Source organism: Macaca thibetana, chromosome 3 (genome assembly GCF_024542745.1).
Source record: "Macaca thibetana thibetana isolate TM-01 chromosome 3, ASM2454274v1, whole genome shotgun sequence".
NCBI classification, from domain to species: Eukaryota; Metazoa; Chordata; class Mammalia; order Primates; family Cercopithecidae; genus Macaca; species Macaca thibetana.
In genome coordinates, this window is record NC_065580.1 from 27,609,048 (window position 1) to 27,627,146 (window position 18,099).

At 43.5% G+C, this 18,099-nt stretch overlaps 2 protein-coding genes across 5 annotated transcripts in view; one reads left to right on the forward strand and one right to left on the reverse strand.

Annotated features, from left to right (window-relative positions):
* PODXL (podocalyxin like) overlaps window positions 1-2,306 on the forward strand; it is a 1,065,326-nt gene extending 1,063,020 nt beyond the window's left edge. For both annotated transcript variants that reach the window (XM_050782501.1, XM_050782500.1), the window contains 3 exons: window positions 153-214; window positions 435-602; window positions 1,839-2,306. In XM_050782501.1, coding sequence (XP_050638458.1) covers window positions 153-214; window positions 435-602; window positions 1,839-2,036 — 428 coding nt within the window. In that variant the 3' untranslated portion in view covers window positions 2,037-2,306. The remainder of the gene's footprint in view (window positions 1-152; window positions 215-434; window positions 603-1,838) is intronic.
* The window catches only part of MKLN1 (muskelin 1), a 396,930-nt gene that overhangs the window by 2,448 nt on the left and 376,383 nt on the right, over window positions 1-18,099 (reverse strand). The gene's annotated exons all lie outside the window — the stretch shown is intronic.

Genomic DNA, 18,099 nt, shown 5'->3' on the forward strand with positions numbered 1-18,099 from the left:
GAACTGCCAAGCCACACTCCCCTCCCAGGTCACCCAAGAGACACACTCAGGAGACTGAGATACCTGCGTCCCTCTCTTGGGGTGCAGTCCCCGTCCCCCACTGCCTCTCTCTGGGCTGGGCCATTGGACAGCGTCTCCCTCCTCTCCCACAGCTAAGTTCCCTGCCAAGGATGTGTACGAGCGGCTGAAGGACAAATGGGATGAACTAAAGGACGTAAGCGGCCCCCCAAGTGTGGGGACAGAGTAGAAGCCCCTTGTGGGAGGTCTGGTTACTACCCTCTCTCTGTGGGGAGGAACCCCATCACGTGCCTGCATGTAGACAAGGGTGGTGGCACGGACCCCAGCAAACTGCAAGCAGAGGGGCTCTACAGTGAAGCCGGGGGGCTGATGGAGAGAGGGTGCCCCCAGACTGTTTTCTGCCACTTCCTGTGCAGGCAGGGGTCAGTCACATGCAGCTGGGGGACCAGGGGCCACCGGAGGAGGCCGAGGACCGCTTCAGCATGCCCCTCATCATCACCATCGTCTGCATGGCGTCCTTCCTGCTCCTCGTGGCGGCCCTCTATGGCTGCTGCCACCAGCGCCTCTCCCAGAGGAAGGACCAGGTAAGCAGCTGTTTGCGGCCACACAGAGGAAGCAGCCCAGGTCACCAGAGGAACCCTCCCCTCGTGATTCCCAAGTTGCAGAAAAGGAAAAGGGAGCAGGCCCTGGACCCTTTCTAATGGGCAGAGGCCATCCCTGATGGGCAGCCGCCTCAGTCCACGGAGCATTACAGAGGCAGCGTGGCAGAGGACACGGCGTGGGCTTTGGAGTCAGGAAGTCTTACTTTTTATTTTATTATTGTTATTTTTTTCAGACAGTGTCTCGCTCTGTCACCCAGGCTGGAGTGCAGTGGTGAGATCTCGGCTCACTGCAACCTCCACTTCTCGGGTTTAAGTGATTCTTCTGCCTCAGCCTCCCCAGTAGCTGGGATTACAGGTGCCCACCACTATGCCCACCTAATTTTTGTATTTTTAGTAGAGATGGGGTTTCGCCATGTTGGCCAGGCTGGTCTCAAACTCCTGACCTCAAGCAATCTGCTCGCCTCAGCCTTCCAAAGTGCTGGGATTACAGGTGTGAGCCACCACGCCCAGACTGGAGTCAGGGAGATTTGGTTTAAGTCCTGGCCCTGGCCTTGAGAAAATCAGTCAGATGAGCTCTTTGGACGTCAGGTTCCTCATCTGCATAGCAGGGATAACCTCCTTGCAGAGCTGGTCTGAGGATTCATTGATAGAAGCAGGTCTAGGTGTTCCTGTCTAACCAAAAATTTTTCCGCCTAAAACGCTCCCCAGGTGATTCTAGCATGCACTCAAGGTTGTGTTTGAGAGGGGCAGAAAGCCCCTCTGCCACATGGCTGCTATCTGCGGCAGGGATGGTTCTAGAGACACCGTACCCATCTTAGAAAGGCTTAGAGAGGGCTCAGTCACCCAGCGCAAGAGAGGTCATTTTTTAATGATCTTTCCCCATTCATTACGATAGGTGAAGTAGGTGTCTGGAGAGGAGGTTTTGGGGGAAGGGATGAAGGGGAGGAAAGAGCTTAGAGGACTCTGGAGAACAAAGGTCATCTCCACTGACTTCACCGGTCTGCCACCAGGGTGAGGGTGAGGGGCAAGTCTTTGTTCCAAACTAGTTCCGGGAAGGCTGAGAGCCAGAATGACCACCAGGAGCAGCCAGCCCCACAGGGGAGCAATGAGGGCCTGCTTTAGCTACAGTGGGGCTCCGGAGTGGGAGGGGTACATGCGCTATATTAAGCTCCGAGCCCTCTGAAACCCCCTTCTCACTGGTCACCTTCCCCACTCTAGCAACGGCTAACAGAGGAGCTGCAGACGGTGGAGAATGGTTACCATGACAACCCGACACTGGAAGTGATGGAGACCTCTTCTGAGATGCAGGAGAAGAAGGTGGTCAGCCTCAACGGGGAGCTAGGGGACAGCTGGATCGTCCCTCTGGACAACCTGACCAAGGACGACCTGGATGAGGAGGAAGACACACACCTCTAGTCCGGTCTGCCGGTGGCCTCCAGCAGCACTGCAGAGCTCCAGACCGACCACCCCAAGTGCCGTTTGGACGGGGAAGGGAAAGACTGGGGAGGGAGAGTGAACTCCAAGGGGTGTCCCCTCCCAATCCCCCCAGGGCCTTAATTTTTCCCTTTTCGAGCTGAACAAATCACATTCTGTCCAGATTCCTCCTGTAAAATAACCCACTAGTGCCTGAGCTCAGTGCTGCTGGATGATGAGGGAGATCAAGAAAAAGCCACGCAAGGGACTTTAGCGATGAACTAGTGGAATGCCTTCATTCCGCAGTGAGGTTGCCGAGACCTGAGGAGGGTAAGTGACTTGCCCAAGGTCAGAGCCACTTGGTGACAGAGTCAGGATGAGAACAAAGATTCCATTTGCACCATGCCACACTGCTGTGTTCACGTGTGCCCTCCGTCCAGAGCAGTCCCGGGCAGGGGTGAAACTCCAGCAGGCGGCTGGGCTGGAAAGGAGGGCAGGGCTACATCCTGGCTCAGTGGGATCTGATGACCTGTAAGTCCAGCTCCCAAGTTTTCCTTCTCCTACCCCAGCCTGTGTACCCGTCTTCCCACCCTCTATGTTCTTACCCCACCCTACACTCAGTGCGTGTTCCCACTTACTCTGTCCTGGGGCCTCTGGGATTAGCACAGGTTATTCATAACCTTGAACCAACCCGTTGTTCTGGATTCTGATTTTCTCACATTTGCCTCGTGAGATCGGGGCTTAACTCACACAGGTCTCCCTGCGTGAACCAGGTCTGTTTAGGGGGCCCATGTGCAGGTGGAGAGAGAAAGGGACACTCTTCAGTCCAGGCTAGCGTCTCAGGGCAGCTGATGAGGGGGTCAGCAGGAACACTGGCCCCTTGCCCCTGGCACTCCTTGCAGAGGCTCCCCGCGATCTTCTTTGGGCTTCCATGTCCACCAGGGACTACAATCTGCTGTAGCTACTGAAAGCAGCGTGTTCCTTTTGTTGTTCACTGCTCAGCTGATGGGAGTGACTCCCTGAAACCCAGTATGAAGGAGCAGTGGCTGCAGGAGAGGCCTTCCCAGGGCCCCCCCATCAGCGATGTGTCTTCAGAGACAATCCATTAAAGCAGCCAGGAAGGACAGGCTTTCCTCTGTATGTCATAGGAAACTCAGGGACATTTCAAGTTGCTGAGCGTTTTGTTGTAGTTGTTTTCTAACCCAGCCCTCCACTGCCAAAGGCCAAAGCTCAGACAGTTGCAGACTCCCAGTTAGCTCATCACACTCATTCTGATTCTCCTGGGCCGCAGGGAAAGAGGGGCCTGCAAAGTGCAGTGCATGCTGGGTGCATGAAGGGCAACCTGGGGGACAGACTGTTGTGCGAACATCTCACTGTCCTGGCCTGGAGCTAGGCCTTGCTGTTCCTCTTCTCTGTGAGCCCAGTGGGGCTGCTGCAGTTCTCTTGCAGTTTCTGGTGGCATCTCAGGGAACCACAAAGCTATGTCTATTCCCCAATACAGGACTTTCATGGGCTGAGCAGTTAGCTGCCATGTAGGAGGCTCCTAAGCAGTGGGCATAGCGAGGTTTCATCTGATTGAGAAGGGGGAATCCTGTGTGGAATGTTGAACTTTCGCCATGGTCTCCATCGTTCTGGGCATAAATTCCCTGGTATGAAGTAGGAAAATGGGCAGAACTGCTTAGGGGAATGAAAATTGCCATTTTTCGGGTGAAATGCCACACCTCCAGGGTCTTAAGAGTCAGGCTCAGGCTGCAGTAGTTCTGATGAAATAGGCTATCCACTCTGGAAGGCTTACTTTTTAAAAGGGTAGAGGGAGAGGCTGGGGAAGATCTCTGTCCAGCCCCGTCTGCCTAATTCCTTCCTCATAGCCTGTAGCCATCTGATATCGTAGGGGGAAAGGAAGGCCAAGGGTTCACTTAGGGCCCCAGCGAGTTTCCCAGGAGTTGGGGGATGTGAGGCTAACAAGGTCTGAAAACATCTGCCCCAGCGCTCTGGTGTTTGGAGGTGGGCAGGAGGGAGAATAGTGCCCGTTCGGGGGGAAACAGGAAATCTTGTTAGGCTCAAGTGAGGTGTTTGCTTCCTTCTTGCCCAGTGCTGGGTTCTCTCCACCCAGTAGGTTTCTGTTGGTCAGACTGGATTATTGCTCCTTTGCTGATCCTGGGACACACTTCACCAGCCAGGGCTTTTGACAGAGACAGCAAATAGGCCTCTGCAAATCGATCAAAGGCTGCAACCCTATGGCCTCTTGGAGACAGATGATGACTGGCAAGGACTAGAGAGCAGAGTGCCTAGCCAGGTTGGTCCTGACTCTGCCGACTCCATCGCTCTGTCCAAGGAGAACCCGGAGAGGCTTTGGGCTGATTCAGAGGTTCTTTATATTCATCCAAACTGTGTTGATGAATATAAAGGAGACAGATGATGACTGGCAAGGACTAGAGAGCAGAGTGCCTAGCCAGGTTGGTCCTGACTCTGCCGACTCCATCGCTCTGTCCAAGGAGAACCCGGAGAGGCTTTGGGCTGATTCAGAGGTTCTTTATATTCATCCAAACTGTGTTAGTCTAGTCTTAGGGCAGCTTCAGAATCTGACACCTTGCCTTGCTCTTGCCACCAGGACACCTATGTCAACAGGCCAAACAGCCATGCATCTATAAAGGTCATCATCTTCTGCCACCTTTACTGGGTTCTAAATGCTCTCTGATAATTCGGATTCTGGGTCTGGGAAGAGGTAAGGGGAACACCAGAAGCTCAGCATGACTTAAAACAGGTTGTAGCAAAGACAGTTTATCAACTCTTTCAGTGGTAAACTGTGGTTTCCCCAAGCTGCACAGAAGGCCAGAAACCACGAGTATGGTGACTGGGAAGCCTACTGTCATGTGAGTGGGGAGCAATGCTTATGAAGGAGGTACAGAATATTCTTTGCATCGTAAGACAGAGTACGGGTTTAATCTAGTCTAGACACCAGATTTTTTTCCCGCTGGATAAGGAAAGCTAGCAGAAAGTTTATTTAAACCACTTCTTGAGCTTTATCTTTTTGGACAATATACTGGAGAAACTTTCAAGAACAAGTTCAAACTGATACATATACACAGATTTTTTGGATAATGTAAATACAGTGGCCATGTTAATCCACCCTGCACTGCTTTAAGTGAACATACTTTGAGAAAACATTATGTTACCTGAGTGATGGCCAAGTTTTTTCTCTGGACAGGAATGTAAATGTCTTACTGGAAATGACAAGTTTTTGCTTTTTTTTTTTTTTTTTTAAACAAAAAATGAAATATAACAAGGCAAACTTATGATAAAGTATTTGTCTTGTAGATCAGGTGTTCTTTTTTAAATTTTAAAATGCAACCCTGCCCCCTCCCCAGCAAAGTCACAGCCCCATCACAGTAAAGGTTGGAGTCAATATGCTCTGGTTGGCAGGCAACCCTCTAGTCATGGAGAAAGGTATTTCAAGATCTAGTCCAATCTTTTTCTAGAGAAAAAGGTAATCCGAAGCTCACAAAGATAAAGTGACTTCCTCAAAATCACATGGTTCAGGACAGAAACAAGATTAAAACCTGGATCCGCAGACTGTGCGCCTCAGAAGGAATAATCGGTAAACTAAGAATTGCTCCTTGAAGGCGCCAGAATGACACAAAGGACAGAATTCTTTTCCTAGTTCTTACCCTTGCAAGGCTAGGGAGGGCATGAACACAAAAATAAGAACTGGTCTTCTATACTTTCTCTGAATCATTTAGGTTTAAGATGTAAGTGAACAATTCTTTCTGCCAAGAAACAAGTTTTGGATGAGCTTTCATGTATGGAATTTATTCCAACAGGACCGAGGGACCAAGGAAACAAGGTGGGGGAGGCAGAGAGGGCAAGAGTAAAACTGTAGCGTAGCTTTTGTCACTGTCACTAGCTGATCCCTCAGGTCTGCTGCAAACACAACATGGAGGGAGGGCGCGGATGACTCTTTAGTGTGGGTCTTTTTGTCTGTAGTGAATGTTCAACAGTTTGCCCAGGAAGTGGGGGATCATATGTGTCTTAGTGGACAGGGGTCTGAAGTACACTGGAATTTACTGAGAAACTTGTTTGTAAAAACGATAGTTAATTATTGCATTTTCTTACAAAAATATATTTTGGAAAATTGTATACTGTCAGTCAATTAAAGTGTTTTTGTGTAAACTGGCTCAAGCTCTAGTATTTTGCTGTGACTTAAAGCCTTCACTTGCGACGAGGCTCATTGCCAAAGCGCCTGAGAATGTCGGATCACACTCATAGCACAGGGGCCTCTGTGCTGAGTTACACTTGTCCAACTCTGCGGGCAGAGAAACTAGGAGTAGGAGAGAAGCTGAAAGGAAAAAAAAGGGGGATCCTAAAGGTAGTTATGAGTCTACGTTACTCAAACTGTCCTAGTGACCGTAAACGACCTCACTTTCCCCTAAGATGTTGTTGTATAAATGTTTCACTGTCTTCCTTCCTTCTACTTCTGCCTCAGATACATTGGGAATCACCAATATCAGAAATCTCCAAGGGGGCTGCTGAAGACTGATCAGGTATGAAAACACTGGCAAAGGGAACACACACACACACACGCACGCACGCACGCACGCTCTGTTCTGGCCCTGTTTCTGCCATAAATGGATCTGTTTACTGCCACAAGAGGCTTCTGCCTATCCCTCCTCCAGGTCTACAGTGAAGATAGAGGTTTAGGGAAGGACTCACTGGAGATGATTCTGACTTTCTCCATCTCCTAGCGTGGTTTGATCCACAGCTGCATGCTTCCTCACTGGAAGGGGAAAACTTCATCATTCCCAACTTGCAGAAGGGAAACTGTCAGGTAGAATTGGTCTGTAATCTTAGTTGCTAGACAACAATCTTGTCTGTTTGCCTAGCATCTTACCATTTACAAACCATTTTATAGGAAACCTATAGGTTTACAAACCTAACTTACAGGAATTGTCCCCACTCGGGAAATTAGACGCAGGGGTTAAGTATTCTCTTTGAGATTGATCACACAACCATTTAAATGGCAGCACAGGCCTTGATTCTCTATCTTTTTGCTCTTTAGTCCTACACTCTTTTCTTAGTATCATGTTAATGCCAGAGTTCCAACAGCAAAATACATTTCTAGAATGCAACCACTGTTACAATATGATTTTCCTGTCATGAGAGTTGTGAAAGGCAGTTAAACCCTGAAGAGAGGGCTAGAGTTGGGCCAGGGTTATTTCGAGGTTAACTTCAAGAGGGTGCCAAGGATACAGAAAGGAGTCCAAGTACAAGGAACTCACACAGGACGCTGGCCATGGTCGAGGTGCACTGTTCTAAGAGTGACTCATAGCTTATCATGGGCCACAAGTTAGATCTAAGACCCCATTCTCTTCCTGAGTAGGTCATTGACCTGCTCCCTGCCTGCCAACCAAGACACATGCTCATTTGTCAATTTAAATGTGTTATGCTGATTTGTCACTCAGAACCTCCCCTATAAGCTCCCTCCTAAATCACAGATTTCTTCTGTACACAAGGGAAAAAAGTAAAGCATAGAACTGGCTACATAATTAACACCAGTGATAAACACTAAGATAGCTAGTGCTTTCAAAGACCTTGGCAGGGAATGGTGGCTCATGCCTTTAATCCCAGCACTTTAGGAGGTCAAGGTGGGAGGATAGCTTGAGCTCAGGAATTCAAAACCAGCCTGGGCAACATAGCCAGATCCCATCTTTACATTTTTTTTTTTTTTTTTTAATTAGCCAGTTGTGCTGGCACGTGCCTGCAGTCCTAGCTACTCCGGATGCTAAGGCAGGATCACTTGAGCCCAGGAGTTGGAGGCTGCAGTAAGCTACGATCATACCACTACACTCCAGCCTGCATGAGAGTGACACCCTGTCCAAAAAAACAAACAAACAGCAACAACAAAAAAAATCAATAGGATCCCAGCAAACAAGATCTGCTGCCAGTATTTACTTCACAGAAGAAATGAGGCAGAGAAGGTGTGGTTGTGAACAACGCTATGCAGAAGTCATTGGTCATCAGGAAGTATCAGCCAGGATTCCCGATTCCTCCTGGGCTCTCCATTCTATGACCCAAGTTTAGAGGGTAGCTGTACAATGCTGCATTGTACATCGCCAAGGGTCCTAACTTCCTCTCGGGGTTTGCCAACCATTAAAACTTACGAACATAGTGCTAGGCAGGCTACTTCTGCGTAGTTTCTCCTTCCCTATAATAAGAATGTCTCCGGCAAGCATATGATTGACGGCTGCTGCTTTTGCTGGGTGAAAGCCCACAGGAAAAAAGGCCCCATAAGACAATAGTGAAGCTGTAGAGTAAGGATGGTGGCACCATCCTCTGCTGCCCCAACCGCCCTATGCCCCAGAAAACCCAAGTCTCCAGTCCCCTCTTGCTTTTCTCTTTCCAAGACATGTAAAAGGCAAAGGAAGATGTAGCATAATGTGCTGCTAAAGAAGAAACATCATTAACCAGGATTTAGACTTACGCCAGGACTGTACAAGCCTCAGATGGTCTTTCCAGTCATATTAATACCTTCAGAATCTGAACGGTTAGTGATAAACCAATGTTGCCTTCATTTACAGGGAAAATGTTTTCCCCCAGTTTCTAGGAACCCTGCAGTCATTTATATGAGAAGCTATGGGAGCATGGGCACACACAGCCATTTCCCTATTGGGTGCTCGGTCGTCTTCCTTAGACGGTAGAAGCCCCTAACGCAGCAACTTCCAAGCTCTGTAGTACAGTCTCCACATGCACTTGACCTGGGAGCAGCTGGCTCTCATCTGTGTTTAGGGCCAAGGTTTCTTTACTCACTGCTGTCTTCCCACCAGAAGGTAGTGACAAACATATCAAGGGTACTGTCCTGCATTTTGATCCTTTTGAGTTAATTCTCTGGAGGACTGACCAAGGAAAGGTCAATTCCTTACCTTATCACTGCACCTCATGCTTTCCTGTTTTGAGAACACAAAGAAACATTACTTAAGGGCCACACTCAAAGGACACCCTAGAAATGAAAGCTCTGCAGTAACATTTGGATTATTCAATTTGTAAATTGAGAAAGCATGATCCCTGTTTGGAATAAAACCAGCTGACAATTCACTCCAGAATGCATGATCACAAAGCCAAGATGTAAAGCAGACCAGGAGGTGGAAAGGGCAGAGAGGGGATCTCGTTACTGAGAGTCCCACCACTCGGCCCCAGTGATCCAGTACCTTTATCTGGCATATTTCTCAGTTTAGGTTTTTCAAGATTTGGCCCATAAAGTGTCTTTCCCCTTTAATGGGGACAGGGATAAAGAATTTTCCCAAACTTTGCAACACTTCTAGGTTCTCTCCCTTTACTATCTTTTCTGCAACGAATTTTCCATTTCAGTTCAGTCTTTTCTTCTAGTTCCTAGCCTGTACAAGCATATCCCCTTTCAAGAGGAACACAAGTCCAAATGGACAAGGCAAATAAAATAAGGCTGGTTCATGAAATAATTTACCAGTGGTCTTTAAAAGTGGAAGCCTTCCCGCAGAAACTTTGTGAGTATGGCCAGAACTTCTTTATCTGAGCGCTGTTTCAAAGGAAAACACCCAAAGGCCCTTCGAAAGCGCATCATTTTCAATTTTTGGAAGCCTAAATAAAACTTACCTTTCTGAGGGAAAAAACACAACTGTAAAGTCCAAAGACATGTTAAAGGTTCACTTCAAAAGTAGCTTAAGCAAATACAAGAGACATCTTGTAACATCCATATATAACTTTTTATTAAGAAAATGAACAAAATACATTCTTTCTCCATATGTACATTACATACAACGTAATTCTACAATTGCCATTGTTCAGCAGATCACTCATTTATTCACAGAGTAGAGTTAACACATTTACCAAAGCTGGGATCTGAAAATTATTTGTACTAAAAAAAAATCCTAAAAAGTCCATACAGATTGGATAAAAGATAAACCAGGGAGTAACATGAGGGGAATGGGGAAGACTGCAGAACACAACAGAGTCCTAAGAACACAATGATTCCTAACAATTGATGTCAGAAGAGATCTGATACCTATAAAGCACTTCTGTTTAAAAGCTCCAACCAGCTCATGCCAGCCTTCCAGAGTCCCATGATTTCCATTTAAGACGATGTGGATACTTTAAGATACGGCCCTGACCCCACACTGCCACAGAAGAGGGGGTTAGAGTAGAACCAAACAAGTTAGCAGTTTTCTCCTCCACACATTGAGTCTCATCTGAAATACTGAGGTGCAAAATGTGTGAGTCTCAGCTAATGTGCAGAGAAATACAATTTTTTTGAGAGACATTTGCTTAAACGTGGTAAAGAACTCTTGTTTTATGGACTCCTTGCTTCATGTTCATTTTGTCTGTTTTTCTTTTGGCTTTTAACAATAGCTCATCTTTTTTGAATGTGAATTTAATTATGACCATATTAAAAAGTCCATCATAAACAAAGACTCCTCCTCATGGTATGAATATGCTCCATATGCCCATAATGGTGCATAAAGGATTTAGAAATTCAAATGAGTCTTAGGGTTGAAATTTCCAATGACCTGAGCAAGGCAGCTCCCTATAGCTTCTGGATAACATCTTACACCCAGAGTTCAGGCTTAAAGAGACCCATCAACACAATTATTTTCAGATTGTCTGTCTAGAAAAGGGCAATGCTCAAAGGAATATAAATAAGGGTGGGGACATATGCTTCCAGCCTGGTCCTTTCTCCATGTGGTTAAAAACAAAACAATGGAATGGCTGTGCTAATTTTTTTTTTTTTTTTAATCTTTTCTAGCCTTTACTAAAATGTTTGGTAATGGAAATAAGTCAGGGAAAATAAAATGAAGAGGTCTCATTACTTAGTTAATACTGGTTTTTCTTCTTTATACTTAGTAATTTCTTAGTTTTTAAAATGATAAACCTATTTTGACAATCACTAACATCAATACATTTTATCATAAGTCCCATAAAAGATATTTAACATTCTCCACCTTTTGGCTAAGCTGGCTGCTACAGCACCACATTTCCAGTCCAGGAGATGTTTTCACAAACAGAAGGAGCGATTCACAGCATTAATAAGCAGACTTGGAAAGATAGATTTTATTGGCTATGGAGGAAGTTGTATCTTTCTTCTCAATCTAATTTTCAGTCCCATTTCGGTTTTGAGAATCTATCTCTATCAGAGGGGATCTTAATTTCTGACTACTGAGTACTTCCAATTTATAAAATAGCTTACTTTTAAAAAATTCTAGCATCTTTCCCAAACTGTTTAGAAATATGCCATATTTGAAAGATGGAATACTGTTTGTTCCCAAGACCAACACAAGAAAAGGAGGTCCTCATCTTTGCTTTCCCGTACTCTTCCTCTGAGGCTAACGACTCAACTGTACATAGCTTTTGGAGTGGGAGCAAGGCAAGAAATCTCTTTAAAAAGAGCATTTAAAAAATGTGTGTCTATGTGTATATATATTTATATGTCTACATAAATCTGTTCACAGGAAAATGTTACATTATTTTCAACTCTAAATTATGCAGAAGACTATACAAAGTAGTTAATTAATACTATACTATCTACCTTCTTTTCAAAAGACATTTCACACAAATCCAAAAAGTAAACTGGCTTAAAGAATAAGACAATCATAACACCTCTTGCCCAGGCTAATTGTAATGCTTAGGAAAGGAAGTTCACGTTTATTTTTCTAAATGGATGATTTGTAAGTAAGGAAGAAAATTGTTTACAATTGATCAGTCACCAAAATCATTTTTTTTTTCTGGGAAAGGAAAAAAAAAAAATCCCAAGATCAGCCCCCCCCCCCCCCCCCCCCCCCCCCCAAAACCCCCCCCCCCCCCCCACCCCCCCCACCCCCCCCCCCCCCCCCCCCCCCCCCCACTATACGACTTCTTAATAAATTTATCTTCCCCCGTGGAAGACTACTCATAAGTAACCTTTTGGACTCTGATATTTTATTATTAAATTTGGGAGTGAGTTGTTAATTACTTGGTATTAACTATCTTGTAACTTGGTATTATTTGAGGCAACACACTACAGCTGTCACTTGCAAACACCTGATGGCATGGCTCTAATGGTGTAAGATCCTCTCCTTTGTTGTAACTCAATTCACAAAGCCCTGCCAGTTGCAATGGGATTGGGATTTATTCTGCATGCCTCCTCTAATTTAATTAATCACTTTACAGATGTGGAAGAGACCTAAAGAAAAAACCAAAATTATGAAATACTTTTTTTTTTTTTTTTTTGAGACGGAGTCTCGCTCTGTCGCCCAAACTGGAGTGCAGTGGCCGGATCTCAGCTCACTGCAAGCTCTGCCTTTTGGGTTCATGCCATTCTCCTGCCTCAGCCTCCCGAGTAGCTGGGACTATAGGCGCCCGCCACCTCGCCCGGCTAGTTTTTTGTATTTTTCTTTAGTAGAGACAGGGTTTCACGGGGTTAGCCAGGATGGTCTCGATCTCCTGACCTTCTGATCCACCCGTCTCGGCCTCCCAAAGTGCTGGGATTACAGGCTTGAGCCACCGCGCCCGGCCTATGAAATACTTCTGATGCCAAACCCAGATCTCATTATTTCTTGGCAAAGCTAAATTAACAGAGACCCTTGGGATGATATATAATTAATTTAAGGCAAAGAAACTAATTATCAGTTCAATTCTGTACGTGTTACAAGTTATACATGAAATGACAATTTTCCTCCTATGTTAAAGGGCTAGAAAATAAAACCAACCAAATGACATGAGCTAAACTGTAACAAAGGCTTTCTTGAGATTTGCTAACAAAGGAGAAATAAAGCTCAAAATTGGCTTTTTGAGTGGCTCCTTAATCATGCACACAGGCTTGTTCAGTATATCACACAGAGTGTTTCTTCTTCCTGCCAATTAATTTGGCATTCATTAAGTAATGAATGAAACTGAAGAATGATGATCTCCTCAGGCTGGTATTTGTGTGGCAGACAGCTCAGATATCTGAGCTAACTGCTGGGACTGCTAGCATCCCAGATGGTACAGAGCTATGTTGCAGCAAGAGCTTAAACTCAGTGAATAAGCAAGGGAGCCCCCAAACTGCATGTGGAAATGTTTCATGGCTGGTTTTCCTGCTGGATCCTTAACAAGGAACTGGCTATACATAAGAAGCTGCTCACCTAGTTTAAGATTTAGAGCCCATTAACACTAGATTTTCTGTTTTAAGATCTCACACGGTTATTTGGGAGAAGGGAAGAAAGGTAACTAACCAAGAAATGCTACTTCCCAAAGATTATTTGGAATTACTGAATATTCTGGAAGCATGAGCTTTGAGGCCTTTTGGTAGTCTTTTCCCCAGCATCTCATTAACAAAATTATTTTAGGGTTAGAAATGAAGAAATTTCTTTTTCCTTTCTATTTGTGGACCTCTAAAATCCATGGGCAAAAAAGCTCCTATTTTTCCTCCTCTAACATACCCTCATTATCTTCTCTAGCTCGTTCCTGAAGTTTAATACTTCCAAGTCAAAATGCCTTAGATAAGCAAAATAAGACCTTGCACACAAATGTTTAATAGTTCCCTGAGGCTGTTTGAAAAGCAGATAAAAAGGAAGACATTATTTTATAATTAAAAGTGATACCTTAGAACTGGTCCAGTTCCCTACTAAACATTTCACCTTTTTTGTTGTTGACCCTACAGCTTTCAGATAACATCCATGTTAAATTCTGTTTTCCTGCAAGCTCGGCAGTGTTTGGGGATAGACAGCATACTGCAAATCTTATTTCCAAATAACAATTCCAATTAAGAAGATAAACTAGGACTACTCTTTCATTTTTGTGTTTTTAAGCTGTTAAGTAGGATCCAGCTCACAAAACTTTAGCAAAAAAGACAGTGATAATTTCCTCCGATGGCATTTCTCTCTGCACCACTAGAGAAACTAATTTACTATAACCTCTAATGACTCTTTAGGTTAAGGGCTACAGAAGCTACCATCAGATGATTTCACTGGCTATGACTGGCATAAGAGTTAGTCATTTGAAAATGGAGTTAAATTCACATTTTTGTTGTTGTTGTTTTTTGGAGACAGAGTCTTGCTCTATTGCCCAGGCTGGAGTGCAGTGTTGCAATCATAGCTCACTGCAGCCTCAAACTCCTGGGTTCAAGTGATCCTCCCACCTCAGCCTCCCAAGTAGCTGGGACTACAGGCACGTACCACCACACCTGGCTAAAAAACAAAATTTTTTTTTTTTTTTTTTTGAGACGGAGTCTCGCTCTGTCACCCAGGCTGGAGTGCAGTGGCCGGATCTCGGCTCACTGCAAGCTCCGCCTCCCAGGTTCACGCCATTCTCCTGCCTCAGCCTCCCGAGTAGCTGGGACTACAGGCGCCCGCCACCACGCCCGGCTAGTTTTTTGTATTTTTAGTAGAGACGGGGTTTCACCGTGTTAGCCAGGATAGTCTCGATCTCCTGACCTCGTGATCCGCCCGTCTCGGCCTCCCAAAGTGCTGGGATTACAGGCGTGAGCCACCGTGCCCGGCAAAAAGCAATTATTTCATGGCAATTGAAGCCATTTCTAATATTCAACTATGTCAGAAATTTAAAGTCAATTCTTAACACAAATTCTAACTTCAGCAGAAAATCAATGCCACTCATGAGAGGTAGGAATAGAAACAAAAAGATTAAAAAATACAATAAAAAGAAAAACAAAAGGTAAATGGAAATTCTGATGATATGCTGAATTCAGGAGCTCTGCTATCAAACTTGTACTTTACCGTAGATATTTCTATGACAAGAGTCCCTAATGCCAGGAAAAGAGGCCAACACAGGTTTCTCCATTAAAGCTGCCACAGCCATTATTACTATCCCCAAATGAAAATGACTCAAGTATGTTTACAGCAACATCTGAATGCTATTAATTCCTTATTAATTTCATTATTCTCTTGTCATAAATAAGGATAATAGAGCACTTGCCTCAGAATTGATCTTTTTTTCCCAAGTAATACAATGCTCCTACAGAATGCCACAGAAAATGGAAGTCTAGGGCTAACAAAAGTCAAGAATAAAGTTACATTACCTAAGAAAAATAAATGGAAAAACAATTCACAGTATTTGGTGGATAGAAGGAAACCAAGGTTTTAAAAATCATGTATAAATAGAACCTCTAAGACAGGATTTATTGAGAAAAAGAAAAAGCATTTGGTGAAGAAATTGACATACTGCAGTAATGAGTCCTCACCCAAAACAAATGAGGGCAGCATCATTCATGTGAGCTCGTCAGCTTCATATTATTTCGACAAACTTGGAAATGTCTACCTTCAACCAACAGACCTCTAGACTAGAAGTTTTGGATAGCCAAGTCATTTCAGCATTAAAACAAATCACAGGGAGATAGAAGCCAGGGTCTAGAACCACAAAAGAATAGTGTTATTTGACTAATAAGGATTACAAAAATCTCTTGTGTTAAAGCGCCCAAAGATCTAATCTGTCGTATGTAGACCCTCTATGATACTCCTCCAGTCATAAACTTTTTCTGGGGCAGCCTTCACATCCTAGATCAGGGGCTATTTTAGGAATTCAAAACTTGGTGAGAATTCAGGCAAGAATTTCTGCAAAGGGATGAAATTGTGGATTAATGTGGATTTTTAAGAAAAGAAGGGTTAGGAAGGGTTGTTTTTTTTTTTAATAGTTAGATGACTTTATTTAGAATATACGTTATAATGATTCCCTCCCGCAGAAATCACTTTAAACCATAACACACAAATACTGTGCAACATTCAACCAGCTAAGGATTTCACGTGACTTTCAGGAAATAAGTGACCCACAATTACACAGTGAATTCCATGTAGTGTTAAGAATAATTGTAGGTACTTCTTCATGTAATTACCATGAAATTGAGTATAATTTAGAGAATAAAATCAGGAACATACTCCTAAGTGCTTTTTTGATCCATTAAGCATTCGTGCTTATCTCTCACTAAATGCTTGGGTGCCTCAAACTAGCTTTTGTTTACAGGCTAGATTTTAAAACACTGTTTTATTATACCTCTGTTAATGTATCTCTACATAGCACTTTAAAAGCAGACGTGAAGAGACCAACTGGAATAAGCTGCCAACTATTTATATACAATATACATACTTTGCCCAAGAATGCAGTTTTAGCAGCTTAAATCACTGAGCTCTAAACCCATCAAACTTTTCTATGATAAGCCAGTGACTTTTTAATGTATTCTATCAGTTTTTACTTATTAGACATGGACAGGTCTGTTTTCATATAAATGAAAATCAGGTCTAAAAGATGGCCTTGATAAGAGTTAATACTGTCTGTCAGCTTCAGCACAGAGGTAGGCATTCAAGTCTGAATTCCTTTGTTTGAATAAGAGTGATATATTCTTGAATCAATCAAACTGGCCACATGAGGTCTCTGCCATTACCAAAATAAAATGCAAATGCACTTAAGAGGTATCTTGAAAATCAGATTATTTCTCATGAAGTACAAGCACTGAAAATAATGTTGGATATCTAGTTTAATTTCTGGTTGAAAATAACGTATTATACTAGGAAAAAGGAAGACTGAGGTTGAAGTTGGAGATAATACAAATGAGCAAACTGTATCCCACTTAATTCATGTGTCTAAAGTGTTAGCCAGGTGTTTCAATTAGGGATTCACCTAGGCTAGAATGAAATAATTGTTAGGTAGTAAAGCATATACACTTGGCTATATAAACAGTGTACCTAAATACCAAATTCGATTATTTAAATTATAGTCTATGCTGGAATTCTTGGAAATACATGTGGGTCCTCACTAAATAGTGACATCTTGTGAGCAACATGTCAATCTTGGTCATGGATATATGAAGCACTACATTCTCTGCAATCATTTCCAGCAGTGCTCCCATTAAAGCCCCATAGTACTGTGTCTGACTTTTCAATTATCTCCTCAGTACATCTATCTCACTTTGGCAAGAGCAAATGGCTCGCTATGATTCAACCCCATTTAAACATGGCGGTGAGCAAAAAATTCCAGAAATGAAGGGGGAAAATTTTACCTAAATAAAGTGAGGAAAGATGAAATTAAAACAAATATGTTTTCCAAAAAAACTAGTAGGGAAGCAATTAGGGAAAAACAAAAATAAAATTACTGAGGTCAAGAACTTAGTTTCCTCCAAGTAACATTTAAGGAACTGATGAAAACAATTACAAAGAAGCACTGTAAAAATAAATGGTGGAGGGCAGGAGGATTTCGCTTGCTTAATCTTTTTAAAGTGCCAGAATTCATACTAAGCAAAACTAGAGCTTTTAAATTTAGGAAGTCTTAGCAAGTTCAAGTTCTTCCTTGTCAATCTTCTGATTTTCACCTGTCTCCCAAAAGATTTAACAGGCTATATTAGTGATATTAACATTTTATGTTCTTGTGTCACTCAGGGGAATCATTTTATGAAACTGTTCAAGTATGTAAGTAAACTGTATTTGCTTGACTGGATAGCCACTTGGTTATTCTGCAGCTACACAAGTTGGTACTTGCTGAATTATATAGCATACCCTTCACAAGTAAAGGTACAGATCAAATTGCTTAAGAAATCACTGTTGACTGCTTTGGGATGCTAGGAAAGCCAAGGAGCCCATGATTCAAGCCTAGAACTAACAAAAATACATTCCCATCAATCCCCAAAAGAAGTAAAACCATGTACTAAAGACAGAATAAAGTGGGACCTCAATGTTTCATTCCTATACATGACACTTTTTGAAACTGCAGGTTAATTTCTTCTTTGGTGAGGCCTAATCTTGCTACTCAGGGACATACTTGATTCCATAAAGCTATTCACTCTTAAGAGCCACTGGATCGACCAACATTTCTTTAATACGAGTCTGCTTTAGCATGGTGGCGGTCAGCTTCACACAACATGGTTTTTGAGCAAATGTAAGCACTAGCCAGATGCAGGTTCCCCACATTGCATTCCACAGCACCTTCTCAGAAGACATGTACCTCTCTCTCTCACAAAAAAAAAAAAATTGACCTGTGGAAAAGTGCATCTGCTATACCTTGTTTTTTAATGAAAAAATATTTGAACTGTTCACAAAGTCTGGTCTATGTGCTTAATGAAATGCCTATCAGTTGTATACCACTG